Consider the following 15,112-nt stretch of genomic DNA (forward strand, 5'->3'; position numbering starts at 1 on the left):
AAAATCCAAAAAGAATTATTTCATATGCATTTATGAAGTTTTCATCTCTAGACTTAGAATTGAAACTTGCAAAAGAATTAATTTTTGATTTTTTTTTTCTTTACGAAGTTTTCATCTCATAAAAGCTCAAGAAAACAATGTTTTCCCCTATATAAAAGCTCAAGAAATTAATGTTCTTGCGAGTTAGGTCATTGTCGAGTTACGTAGGGTTTATTCAAGTTTGAGTAATCCCAAATTGATTGCCATTTCTAGCTGAATTAAAATTTAATGAAGGGAAACAAGCCCTTTCATGAATTCTAGTATTTGGTAATAGATTTTACCTTAGAGGCTTTATTTGATCACATTTTTAAACTCCTTTATGATATTCCTAGAAAACCAACCCATTAGCAAAAGCCAAGGCTTTTGAGATATAAGCATGAAATTCTCTCTAAATACTGATAATTTGATAAAAATGGGGTTTTCACAATGACAAGACTCAAATTATCTTTGCTACAATCGTATCAAAAAGGTTTCTCACACACACACATAAAAATGTGCTTTCATCTATTTGGTTCACCAAGGAAGAAGAAGAAAAACCTTGCAAATGAATGGATCTCTCTCAAAAGCATTTTTCTAAAGGATAATTATTTATTTAATTAAAATATGCTTATTTTTAATTTCTATAAAAATATTTGATTTTTATTTTTATTATTATATATTATATTTGCATGTTTCTCAATTTATATAGGACAGAAGTTTATGCATTTCAAATTTTTATGGATTTTAGTTACCAATTTACTTTTTATAAAAATTGATTAACAAATAGATATATTTTTTAAACATTTAAAACCTCATAGAATAATTCAAAATAGGATAACTTCAAGGTCTGTATAATATTATTTTTAAATTTAATTAGTTTAAATTCATATGTCATAAAAAATATATATATATATTTTTTTTTTGTCAAAAGGAATACATTATTACAACAGGAAAAGGTACGTCAATGTAAATCACTTTCTAAAATAGTCTTAAGAACATAAGGCAAACTAATATTCCAGCTCAGGAAAAGAGATAAATTTTGGGAAACTTTTGCAATCCAGTCTGCCACTTTGTTTGCTTCCTTGGGATAGTAATTCGCCTTCCAGTGATTCACATGATGAAAGTATTCAAAAATATCCTCAAAGATGGTTCCAAGCATCAATAACAAGCTAGAATTACACTACATGAAGTAGCTCATCACTTCTTGCTTACCTCCCTAAAAAATAACAATCTCCCTCCTTGGTCAACAACCCACATACATGGCATACATAAAGCCAAACTCTCCACTTCAAAGCTTGAGTCACATGGCACAACCTTATGCATACAACTCAAAACCTAACCATCATCTGTATGTGCAACATAGCCCAAACTAGCTTCACCACTATGAGCATCAAAAGGGCCATCTAAATTTACCTTAACCTATCCTAATGGTAGTAACTCCCAATCCATTGATCGATCATTAACATCTACCTTTGACCACCCTTTTGAATTCTCACATTCAGGTTTCCCTTTAAGGCCAAATTTCAAAATTTGCCTTTGTAATGCATTGATTACATGAGAAAGGTTTGGAGGTTTGCCTTCGTAAAGCCAATGATTTCTATGTTTCCAAATCTCCCAACAAGTATACCCACCAAAACCTAACTCATTATACCATTTCATCATTCAAGAAAAGAATTTAGAGGGATTACTAGGTCCAAACCATCAACTTCTAGCTCAATTTACTTCCAAATCACATGGCCAGAACCTAATCACATTTCCATAGCAGATGTTAATTTGTTTCCACAACCTCAGAGAAAACTAGACGAGATGCATCCAATGAGATGCCTTTCCCCAAAAGCTCAGCTTTCGCAAAGAGAATGTTAGAAATAACTCTCCACATGAAAACCTTCGCTTTGTATGAGTTTTTAACTTCTGAACAGTCCATTCCTTTGGAGAAGTTTGAGGTAGAACCTGAGGATTAATAGTGCCATTAACTTCCTCTACAAGTAAATGTAACAAGAACAAACTATGAAATTGCCATTCCTTGCATTAGGCCATTACCATCTTTGATCAAGATGGAAATAAGAAAATTGAAATTGGAAACAACCTTTGAAAACTTATAGAAGGAGAGGTAAATCATATTCTAAAACCCAAACTTTGATTTGGAATGATCTAGGATGAAGATGGGTTTACTTTGATTTGGAATGATCTAGGGTGAAGAAGGGCTTATTTGACTTTCAAGGATCCTAATAGTCTTAGTCGAATTTTGTTTCCTTGTTTAATTAGAGTTATTTTATTATTTTAAATTTCTTTTTTTTTTTTTAGCTTATTATTTGGTTTCATTATTTAACTAGGTTTCTTATTATTTTAGTTTCCTAATGTTCTTAGGTGATATTATAAATAGGAGTTTTCGTAACTTTCTTAGACAAGTTGATTAATAATACAAGTATTTTTCTAAGAGTTATTTATTTGGTTTTGTATTATGCAAAACAAACTTAGGTGTGACACCTAGGGATTTTAGGAGTGATTCCTAAAATTATTCTAATGTGATACTTGAGTCAATCTTTTAGTTTTCAATTTTATTTCCTTCCCCACCTAACTTACATCAGTTTGGTATTAGAGCAAGGATTCAACCCTCTCTGTGAACAGTTCTACCGTAAGAACAGTATGTGTAAATGGTAACCAGTGTGAACAATAGCTGTGTACAAGTACCCCCTATGTGGGCAGTACCTATGTGAATAGTATTTGCGCTTATGTAAATAGTATCAAGTGATTAAATTGTTTCTTTGGCTTAAAAATTCATGGTTATACGATCTAGAAAGAGTTTCAAAGGCAGAATAATTGGCAATTAATTTGAAGAACTATTTATTCATATGGTAGAATAAGTGGAGTATCTTAATGTTAAGATTAGCAATACTGTAGCTTGGGTTAGCAATATTGAAGCAGAAATATCTCGACCTAGTAGTTCTTCAACTAATAATGAACAAGATGAGATTCTTGAAGCCAACAATGATAAAAATTAAAAGAAGCAACTAGTAAATACAACTGTTCAATACAACTGCTCCAATACCTTTTCCTACAGTCCACAAACATCTAATTGGGTGAGAGATATGTTTCAATCGACATAAGAACGTCATAACATTATGCTCAAAATAAGTAACTTCTTTCTTCAAATTCTCCAAAACATCTTTTTAATTATCCTTCAAACTTTTATTCCACTCCCTTAGTACCTCTCACACAACAAAGAGCTTCCTTTAGAAGAAACTATTACTATAATTACTAAATCTACTCCTCCAAGCCTATTCCATTGTCTCCTTGAAAGCATTCTCCAAAAGCCATTTTTCTTCAAACCGAAAAGCTTTATACTTTTTCCTGAAAGAAATTGTTACTATAACTAGTAGATCTACTCCTCCAAGCCTTCCACCATCTCCTTACTCCTCCAAGCCTTCCACCATCTCCTTGAAAGCATTCTCCAAAATCCATTTTGCTTCAAATCTAAAAGCTTTATAGCTTTTCCTAATATTCATCTCCAATTACATAATTAAAGGAAAGTGATACCAATAACAAGAGGAGCATCCACTACTATATTTGGGCAGGAAGGAACTAAAGACAGGAACCTTATCAAGTCTTCTTAAATCCAAAAGGATAGCTCATTTTATTATACTAAGTAAAACCACAATGAATATTCTTTAAGTTTATCGGCCTAATACCATTAGTAATGCTTCAAAACACTACATAATGCAATCTATCCCCATCCCAACCACCTTTTCTTTTTTTTTTAGGATTATTAAGAATTTCGTCAATATAACCAATGCACACCCATGGAACGTTGTATTTTCTTCTAGATGCCAACATGTCTTGAAAAAGTTTCCTCCCATCAACAAACTCCCTACATCCATAAACAAAAGTGAAACATACTACTTTACCCTCTACCTTTCCTTCTGAATCTATAATGTATCTTGATTTAAAGAAAGAACGAATCGTAACTTCTTTCCTCCAAAGCAAACAAAAACCTCCAGATAATCCAACATGATTCACTACATCACAATTATCCATACCTAATTTCCTACTCAAGTTTTTAATGACTTCCTCCTTGGCTTTAATTTTGCTTAAAACCACTAAGAAAGGTTTTGTAAAGAAATTAAGTTCTTTTAATGTTTAAACTATTCAGGAATTCCATAAACCCTGACAATTCAATATATAATACTCATTGGGAATGGTGGAATAGGTTATGAGCAATCTCATTACCCAATTTCTCTTTATTATAAGCAAATCCCACAAAAAATCCACTAAGTTTAAACCTAAACTCTCCTTAGTACCTAGCTCTTTTTGAATCTTCCCCCTTTTGAAAGACGAATATCTGGCATCTTTTTAAGATGTGCTATTTTATTACTTTTGCCCCATGAGGTAACCTCGGCCTTCTTTTTCTTTGAAGTTAATTTTCCAAAAGTTTTCCTATCTTTCCAAGCATCAGCCACATACCTTGATTGCACCTCAAATTCCTGAGTTAAAGATTAAGCTCTTGTCTAGCATCTAAATCAATCTCCTGTTCTTTTCTAGGCCCTCCTCAATCATCATATCATTTCGTTAAAACCACATTATTACTCAATGATAAACAATCCTATGCTGAGAAAAGTGTCGAAGAGATCCTAAACTATTTTCTTGCAAAGTAGATGGTTCCATGCACACCTCGATACCTGATGCCTTAGTCCTTGTCATCTTCCCCAAACCCAATTCAATCTATGTATTATCATCTACTTCCTTATTCAAAACTCCTTGAAGAGTAGCTTAGTTGAAACTTGAGATGTTTTGCATAGACTAATTTGAGTTAAACACTCCACAAATGCTAATGGAGTGCCCAGTATCTATCCCCATTGAAGAATTATAGGGAACCAATTTTGCATATTAGAGTTCTACCTCGATAATTGAAAATCCTCAATCATTAGCAATTTTTCATGGGCATCCTCTTGTAACTGTGATGGGAATTTTTCATGTAACTATCTACCAAACATACTAATGTTATTCAAATGTTTGCTACCCATCTGTGAACTAGTTATACAACGTTTCATATCATGCCTAATATGCCCACATAGATTACAAAATTGTGAAGTCGCTCATATTTAAAGGATATCTATAGAGATTGTCGAACTTTTTGTCGAAACCACATACCGAGAATTAAAGGATACTCTATATCAAACTTGATTCTAACTTTTGCTATCGAAAATCGTACCCATTTGCTCCTCCCAAATCGACATTGACCACCTCACCTAAGGAATTACCCAGTTTCTTAATAAATCAATTTGATTACCACTCCATTGGAAACTCTAAAATTTGGACCCATAATTGAACATGTTTTGAAATGACTTCAGCAAGTGATAACTTCAATTCCCAATTGTCGAAAACAAGAGTACATGCTCATTAAAGCACCAGGACCCGTGGTCTTCAACATTCTTTATATCCGCCTCACATGAAAATTGGAAACAAAAGACTCCATTCTCCAATTCTTTAAACTCCATCCCTCGCATTATGTTCCAACACTTCTTAAGCACCGAGATAATTGCATTATTGTTTACATTCTTTTCCACATATAGTCTGCCAAGCAAGCTGTATTGAAGACTAGATTGATCAAGGGCATCATCTTCCTCCACATCTACAAGAAATTTCATATTAATAAAGGCTTTTTTCATATCCTCCATAGCAAATCATAAATATTAGGGTTGAGAGAACTTAAAAAATTCAAACTTTAGAGTTTGGCATGGGTAAAGGCCTAAGGCTAGGCTAACATGCATTTCTAGAGAGAAAAGAGGCTGGGATTTTGGATAAACAAATGTTTGATTTGATTTAAATGTCACAAAAAAAAAAAATAGAAATGTGCTTTTCATCTATCTAGTTCACAAATGAAAAGAAAAACTTAGAAGCTTGTGGTAGTTCTATTGATTTGAGCACCACCATCCATGCCAATAGAGTGTAAGCCACCAAAAAAAAAAAAAAAAAAAAAAAAAAAACCAAAGAAGAACCGCAAATAAGTGGGTGTTTCTCAAACGTCTTTTTTTTTTTTCTTTTTTTTTTGGGTTTGAGGATAATTATTTATTTAATTAAAATATATTTTTTTGTTTTTGTAATAAAAATATATTTATTTTTTATTTATGTTATCTTTGCATGCTTTTCAATGTAATAAGACAAAAATTCTTGTTTTTCAAATTTCTGTTTTATTTTTGGTTTAATTTATTTTCAAAAATGGACTAAACATTGGTATATTTTTTAAAATGTTTGGAATCTTATAAAATAATTTAAAATTGGACCAACTTCAAGGACAATATATGATATTAATTTTACATTTAATATATTTAAATTTATATTAAAAAAGTTTGATAGGATTTAAATGTCACAAAAACAATAATTGGAAGGCAGGACAACCGGCAATGTCGCTTTTTCGAGGGGTAAAATAACACGATACAACTTACAAACTTAAAGGAAATAATAATAATAATAATAATAAAAGAAAAATAAAGTGTGACGCACGTAGCATAATTTAAGATCAGACCTGACACAGAGTGTGGGAACGCGAACTCAACAGTAGGGTTGGAACTCACTGCCATCTTATATAGAATTACGAGAATACCCCGCGGATCTATTTGTGAAAAATTGGATTTTGGTAATTGACAACTTTTTTATATAATATTTATGTATCTTATAAACCGCTTATAGACCAGGAATCTAACATCTATGGCTGAGAAGATTCGAAACAAAAGCCCAGCCTAATCTCTCGCGTCGAGCAGATCCGGCAAGTAGACTAGAAGCCTTCCACAGGTATGATTCGGCTATTAATTTAATTTTTCCAATCCTCAAAATAATTGTTTGATTTGGAAAGCAAACAAATTTAAAAAAAGAAATTGTGATGAACTGATTCATCTTTGGATTTTGATCTGTTGCTATGCTTTTGTTTTTTTCGCCTGGTTGATTTTGGAGTATGATGAGATTATGTGTTTTGGGCTGTTCTGATTTTGACTCATTGTTACATGGTTGAATTTTCTCAATTTTGATTGTTTAAGCAATCAACTTTTGTTTAAAGGAGAATTCTTTGATGAATTGGTGGATGGTAATCATACAGAATTGCGACTTGGGACTTGTTTAATTTTGTGACAAACTATATAGTCCGAATTTAAGCTTTGTTCTAAAAAAGTTCCAGCTTTTGTTTAAAAAACAAGGCTGAATGAACCCAAACTTAAAAAGAAAGAGAGGAACTATATTTGTTTCAGGATCGGAAAGGTCGGTCAATCAAGATCAAAGATGACTGCCTAGTGGCGACGAGCCCACTAGGCGGAGAGGGCGACATAAAGGGGAAACAGCCCTCCTGAAACGGTAAATCATAAATAATGAGACCAGAACATTGAACACATCATCATATGCTCAACTAGAGTATGATGTATGATAAATCAAAAATAATGAGACGTTTAAATTTGCGACAATTCTCGTTCTCTAAGCCTTAGTTCTATTTATTTACTAGTAATATAGATGTTTTAGTTTCCTAATGGTTATCATGATTGCACGCCTACACTCTGTTTTTTTTCAGCTTTTGTTTTTCGTTTTGTATTTTTTGCTGTGATGAACTTACTTTGATCCTTGCTGATCTTTCTCTCTGTCTATATATATATCCATCATTTGATGCAGAAGCTTAAAGCATCTTGCTTTCAACAATGGCCTCAAACTGGTCCGAGCTTCAAATGGAACTCTTGGACTTAATCATCAAAAGGCTTGATGCTATTGTTGACATCATTCGTTTCAAAGCAGTTTGTTCCAAGTGGTACAGAGCAGCACAATTGTATATGACTTCTCCATTACTCATGCTTCCTAGTGATAAAAAAGAAGAAGCTGATGATTGCCGCTTCTTCAGTGTTGCTGAGAATAAGATTTACAAGATCAACAACGTGTTTGACGGGTTTCATGGTGCTTGGTGCGTGGGATCATCACATGGGTGGTTGCTGATTTTGGACAAAGAAACAAAGCCACATCTTCTTAATCCGTTATCAGGAGCTTTATTCCAACTTCCGTTCATAAACACTTTGCTACCATATCAAGAGCTACAAATGTATAGATCGTCACCTACCTTTGTGGAACTTCTGGTAAAGTTTTGTTTCTCTAAAGCCATCCTAATGTCCTCCGATCTATGTTTATCTGATGTAAGTAGAGGCAAGAGCTTTTGTATTGTGGTGATATATGGACTATCTTCGCAAAGACTTGCATTCTGTATGCCTGGAGACAGCACATGGACTCGCTTTGGTGGTGACGATCATGAGTACCTGGACATAACATGCCACAATGGTATGCTCTATTCTTTATCCTCTAAAGGGCTAGTTGAAATTTGGGATTTTCATGGTCCTTCTCCCAAGAAAGTTTTGGTTTTTGAACTTTCTACAACAGTGTGTCAATTCCTGGAGGCACATACTCGCTTTCCAGATAAAATTGCTTTTCTGATTGAATCAAAGGGAGATCTTTTGTTAGTCTTAATGTTACAAACTGACCGTGAATTTGCTATCTATAAGCTGGATTATAGTGGAAAAGTATGGATACCTGTGGAAACCTTGAGCGACCAAGCTCTTTTTATTAGTGAAAACGAATGTAGGTCAGTATCAACCCAAAATTTTCCAAAATTGAGAGAAAATTCAATATACTTCATAAATAGCGCGAAGTATAGCAAGATTGGCAGATACAATGTTGGTGTCTTCAACTTCAAAGAAAAGAAATTAGATGATGAGGCTGAAGATAATAAGTATTTTCGTTCGATTTATTTGCCAGTATATTGGGTTGCTCTTAATCCAAGGTAATATATATATACATATATATATATATATGTGTATGGTTTGCAGCTAATGATGCAGACTCAGGCTGATTATTCTCTTTGGTTAATCATAAAACAGTAAGATTTGATGGTTGAATTTTGGGTAAACATATGTATTTTGTCTCCCTTTTATCATTTTTCATTTTTTTTCTTTCCTCGTCTTCTCACTTTTCTCTCAATAGTCAATCTTTATATGTTGTTTATTCATCTGCATATTTTTGCTTCTTCATTCTGTTTGAACGATTTATATCTCTACATATGCAGTGAATCTCAATTAGAGGTCAATAAGGTTTTCTAAAATGGGAACTAATTTGTTGGTTGTTTGATTTGTTCAACAATGGAGATTAAAAAATGAGATTGGATTCAATTGAGCGAATCCAACAACCATAAATACGCATATAAAAATGCCAGGTTGTTATGAATAGACTTATTATAAGTATATGTGTGTGTGTGTGTGTGTGTATATATATATATATATGTGTGTGTGTGTGTGGGTGTTTATGAAGTTCGAAGATATCAATCATATATATGTAGATCTATCTTTTAAGAGTTCAGAGGGTACTGAAGTTGAATAGGGGCATTTCTTTATTAGCTGCTGTAAAATCAAACTTCAATAGATGGACTAGAGGCTGTAGCAGTTTTCTTATGGAACATGAAGACATTTTGTTTACTTCGCCAATTAATTATGTGATAAGAAAATAGTGATTTGTTAAGAGCTGGAGATTAACCATTGCTAAATTTTGTTAAATCCGTAGCCGATAAACTGAAGAATGTACAGGATAACAAGCAAATACACAAGTCCACAGCAAGAATAGATGAGGTCACAAAATCCAGAATTCAAACCTGTTTTGTGTCTTAACATGGTGATTTTGAAATTTAAAATTCTTCTTGGCATGACCTGAACCATTTTCTGTGGATATCCCTTTATGCAACTTTTCTGATTTTTTAATACGAGGTGTATATGGTAAATTGTCATTCTTCACTATGCCATACATGTTCTGTTTTTAAGATGGAATATGTCATCTCGCTACTATCTCCTAAAGTTTCCCCAACTATTTGTACGCTTTGACGCTTGTATTAAATCAGTGGGCATTTAACCAATATCAGCTACCAACAAAGAGGCATTGAAAGTTACCTCAATTAAACCATCTAAAACTTGACTGACTTTAACCATATTCTACATGCACTAATCTTCTCCATCGAGTATGTGCAAAAATATGGACCATGTCAAAATAGAACGTGGATGAATTTTTTATGTAGGGAAAATGGTATAAGCTATACTGTAGCTTAATTAGTGAATCCAAACAATGGAGGCGAAAGATTAATGCCACTTTGAAAAACAAGTGTTAGACACAAATTGATCGATTACAACTATTTAGAAGTGAAAATGAGGTACAGCTTTAAGAGTAAAATGATAGTAGTGCAAAAGATGCAAAACTAATTACATTTTTTACATTTATACAAAATCAATTCTCTTTATATTAAAGATAAATAAGTTACCAACAAAATGCAGTCACAAATTTTTGTGCATTGAAACCTAATTAATCAATTCTATCAAAAGAAAAAAGAACTAGAAATAGATGTCAAAGGGTTGTAAGTTCAAACCCAAATGGATTCTTAAGAAAAAAAATATATAATAATTATAATTTAAAAAGATAAGAAAACAGTAACTACATTTTTTCCCCTTTTTTTTTTTTTTTTTTTGGTGTTCTGGTTAGAAATAGGGGTGGACATGGATTGAATTGGTTCGGTTTTGAAGCAAAATACAATCCAATCCATACTTATCGATTTCTCTAATATAGAATCCAAATCAAACATTTAAAGCGTTAAACCCAAACCAAAATCGATTTGGTTTGGATTGGTTAATCGGTTTGAAACTTACTAATTTATAAATATATAATATAAATAAAAAATTTTCCAAATATAAAGTATAAATAATAAATTATAATTATTCAAACATAAAATACAATTATAATAATACAACATAGTATACAATGGAAAATAAAAAAAAAAAATTGTACCAATAGATGCTGAAGTTGGCGTGAGTATCGAAGTAGAGGAACAGATGCTGAAGCTGCTGTGAGTCTTGAAACAGAGGAGCAGATGGTCGAATCGAAGCTTGGCATGGTTTATGGTTATGGTGATGGACTGGTGGTAAACGGCAACGGAGGTAAATGTTTAGTTTAAAGTTACAACTTACAATTCGATTTAGAATTTGGAAATGTAAAAAAATATATATATTAAAAATTAATATATAAAAATGGGGAAAAAAAAGGTTAAAAATTAACATATAAAAATGGAAAAAAAAGGGTTAAAAAGTAATATATAAAAATGAAAAAAATAAAAAATATATAATTTTTAATTATATAGTATATTATTTGGATTGAATTTGATTTATATTTCCAATCCATAACCAATCCATATGATTTATAGTATTTTGAATCCAATTAATGTAAAAATCTAATTCAGATTGTTAAAAATGGATTGGATTTTGTCCACCCCTAGTTAGAAGTAGCCGCATTTTGTCATATAACATGTCATGACTAAATCAACAATCGAACCAAGATGTAATGAATAAGTAAGCACAAACCATGAAAAGGTAGATGTTGCTAGATTTATTGTGGATCCTTCAGTATCTAGGTCAAGCCTACCATTACAGATACGGTCTTTTATTATTTTATTTATTTTAAGTTTTTAAACATTTTATTAGGTTTTTTCATGAAAAAAAGTTGAATTACATTTGTATCAAGATAACACGAGTTAAAATTTGGTATTTTTAGTTTTATTTGGACAATCATCACTCAAAAATTCTTTCACCTTATTTATTCCATTAAATTAGATTCCACGGGCATTATTTACTGGCTAAAAGAAATTCTAAAATCTAAGAAATTCTATGCAAAAGATTTGATACAATTCAAGCCCTCCTTTAGCAAGGCAGCTCCCACATGTATGATTTGGTCTATTAGATTTTCTAATTTTGAAATAATTGTTTGATATAGAAAACAAAACAAACAGAAAATTGTGATGAATTGGTTCAATTTTGGATTTTTATCTGTTTCTCCTTTATTGCTGGTTGAATTTTGGACCGTTTCAATTTTGACTGATGTGTTACATGATTTTTATGAGTATGGAGCTCCTGACTCAATTTGTCTTCATGGTTTTCCGAGATTTTCCAAATATTTTTCTTTAAAAGGAAGTATTTGATCAATTAATCAATGATAAAATCTTGCAGAATGTGACATTTCCAATCTTGAAATAATTGTTTCATTTGAAACAAAAAGTTTAAAAAAGGAAAAGAAAAAAGGAAGTAATGAATTGTTTCATCTTTGAATTTTTCTGTTGCCTATGTAAGTTGCGGTAATTTCGGAGGATAATGATATCATAATGAGATAGTATTGTGGCCGGGCTTTTGTTTGTAGGGAACTCGCTCACTCCGTGGCCTTGTTACCATTGAGCGACTTCAACCTTACAAAAAGGTTTATCAATTTACTCCCCCAACCAAGAGATGGGAGGATGTTAGTTTTGTCATGGATATTATTTTATTCTATTTATATTGCTACTTGCTTCCGTGTTTATTCCCCCCTCACTTTTTATCCATCCTTTCTTAGAATAGTTTTTAAGGATTACCAAGGGATGGAACCAAAACTGAATATTTGGATGGGCAATAATGTTAAAAAAAAAAAAAAAAATTATATTCTATCACATGTACAAATTCAATATAAGTATTATTATTAGGCAAAATTATAATAATAAAATTGTGCATGTGATCAGTGTAGAAATTTAAAGGCTTTTTAAGAAAATTTAATTTGTGAATGCATTAATATGATAGCATCATCTATCAAAAATACATATATATATATATATATATACACATATGATATCAAATAAAAAATTGATTAAATTCAAAATCAAAATTTTAATGTGGGTAAGAAAATATAAAAAAGAAAAATTATAAACTTTGATAAACATTAGGTAATGTTAAATATAAGTATAAATATAAAACTTATTTACCTTTTTTAATTATAACATGTTATTATAAAAACGTATAAAATTATTTATTAAAAATGTTATAAGATGGAGATTGAATTAACTATATTTATTTTGGGCGACCATATGTCTTCATGTGAAAGTGAAAAGAACTCAAATTGAGGGGGCCATAGGACCCTGGGCCTATATATAGGTTCGTGACTTGATTGTTATTATTACATTGATAGCTGCTATATCATCACTTAACCATTAGTACTCGCATTTCTCCTACTTCACAAAGCTCAACAAATCATAGCAAAACGTTCTCTCTTAAAAGTACTAAAATTTTGGAAAACCCAACAACAAATATCTAAGAATGCTCCAAAATTGATACTTTCACACTCCAAGAAAAGAAGAGAAGCATCAGACACTTCTTTAGAATGAACATAGCTCCATAATCTACAAAAGTCACAATTCCATTATTCCTCGCCTTTTGGGACTTCAAATTCAAATTCCGATTGCAAGGAAAAAATTGAGTGACAAGCCTTCCACAAAATCATTTTTATTTTACTAGGAATCTACAGAACCCATAAAGTCTTCTACCAAGATGAATGAGATTCAGCACTTGAAGATCTCTTCTTCAATATTTGATTCTCACTCCATTCTCTGGTCACTTGACAGTCAGACTTGACTCTATAGTCTTCTTTAAAAAGTGTACTGCATTTTTTTCCATGAGATAATTGGGAGAGAAAGATGGTTAGAGTTTACTTAGAGAGAGAGAAATTAAATTAGGAGGGAAAATATTATTTATATGTAATAATAACTTATTTAAAGAATGGTAAAAGGTTTAGAAAAAGTCAAATATACACCCTTAGATCATATTAATGAAGGGTTTAGTTTTTTGTCAAAAGGCTTTTTATGACGAGCCCTCTTTTTAAAATATTATTATTTTTTTTTTCTTTTAATAGTCAATATTACTATCATTATCATTATTATTGTTAATGGAATTCATATAGTTATGCATTCCATTTTTTTTTTTTATCTAATTCATATTAATATTATTATTATTATTTTTTTTAACGGTTAACTTAATTAACTAATCATGCTATTGCCAAGTAACACACACACACACACACACACACACATATAGAGGAGTCCAACTCCACAGCAACTTTACTGAGCTTCCAATCAACAACTAGCTTCAAGCTACAATAAACTTCCCAACGCTCAGCGAGAATACAATTGGATTCCCAATATTAACATAGAAACTGGAAATCTATCTACCATTACTATCTCAAGTAACCCCATCAGCACCAGCCTCATCTTAAGCTAAAACTTCCATTAGTATTAAGTTTCACCCAATCTGAAGGAGAACACTCCCACCTCAGCCAGCAATGATACTTATCATTAACCACTGGGATACGCAATGTAGTGAATTTGCATTGTCACGAGCATACCATATGTGTTTCCAGTCTTTGTTGAGGTACATGATTTACTAACAACATTTTGTTTGGAAAAGTAATGTAATTTTTGTACTATTTTTTTTATCATTTACAATAATTTCCCTTTCATTCTAACATCTCAGACTCACGACTTAGTTGTAGAGGTAGATGGCTTACCAACTAAAAAGTTGTACATTTCATTTTCGTTGCTTTTTACTTTGTTACATTTTCCATTTTTGTTTTTCTTGTACAAAGTTGAACATTTTGTTCGTAATTATGATTTCCTAATTATGATATATATATTTTGTTGATATTTTCTTCATAGTTAGGATTAAAAATAGAAAATATATCCATAGAAATAGTATCTCATAAGATCTGAATATAATAATTTAGAATTCAAATGACAAGCATGCAAACTAGCAAATCCAGTTGAAGGCTTCAAGAAAGGACATGTGTCCACATTTTTTCACTACCATTCCAATATGAGCTCTTTCCCTCTCTAAAATTTCCAAAAGTGGTAACTTTCTTTTATTTTTTACTTAGTTTTTCCCTTGATCTTTCTATTGAATATGAATATGAGAATTTGTCATTGCTAATGAGCTTGAGAAACCTTTTATGTGTTAGTTTTGCTGGAAGTTCATGCCACACGCAAACTCTTGTTGGGTCCTTATAATTATCAAAATACTGAAATTGTATTTTTGGTTCAAATTCGCTTGCTTTTGTAGTTGAAACAGAAATTTAAGATATTTAAATAGTGCAAAGTACTTTGAAATCAAAGAATGAAAATAAAAAGATTCAAGTTTCTCAATAAAGACTACAAGGAATATACCCCTTACAAATATGGATATCTTCTTATTTATACTTTTCT

The 15,112-nt window shown here is 31.5% G+C and overlaps 1 protein-coding gene across 2 annotated transcripts; it reads left to right on the top strand.

Moving 5' to 3' along the window:
- The first annotated feature begins 6,633 nt into the window (after positions 1-6,633).
- LOC107423210 (putative F-box protein At5g55150) lies at positions 6,634-8,987 on the top strand. 2 transcript variants are annotated; one of them, XM_016032737.4, is made up of 3 exons: positions 6,634-6,807; positions 7,257-7,359; positions 7,669-8,987. In XM_016032737.4, exon 3 carries the CDS (start codon positions 7,695-7,697, stop codon positions 8,820-8,822), a length of 1,128 nt encoding a protein of 375 aa, XP_015888223.3. In that variant the 5' UTR covers positions 6,634-6,807; positions 7,257-7,359; positions 7,669-7,694; the 3' UTR covers positions 8,823-8,987. The 2 variants fall into 2 exon arrangements, with proteins under 2 accessions (XP_015888223.3, XP_015888222.3); XM_016032736.4 differs by lacking the exon at positions 7,257-7,359 and having other exon boundaries at positions 6,640-6,807.
- The last annotated feature ends 6,125 nt before the right edge of the window (positions 8,988-15,112 follow it).

The sequence above is a fragment of the Ziziphus jujuba genome, chromosome 3 (assembly GCF_031755915.1).
Source record: "Ziziphus jujuba cultivar Dongzao chromosome 3, ASM3175591v1".
NCBI classification, from domain to species: domain Eukaryota; kingdom Viridiplantae; phylum Streptophyta; class Magnoliopsida; order Rosales; family Rhamnaceae; genus Ziziphus; species Ziziphus jujuba.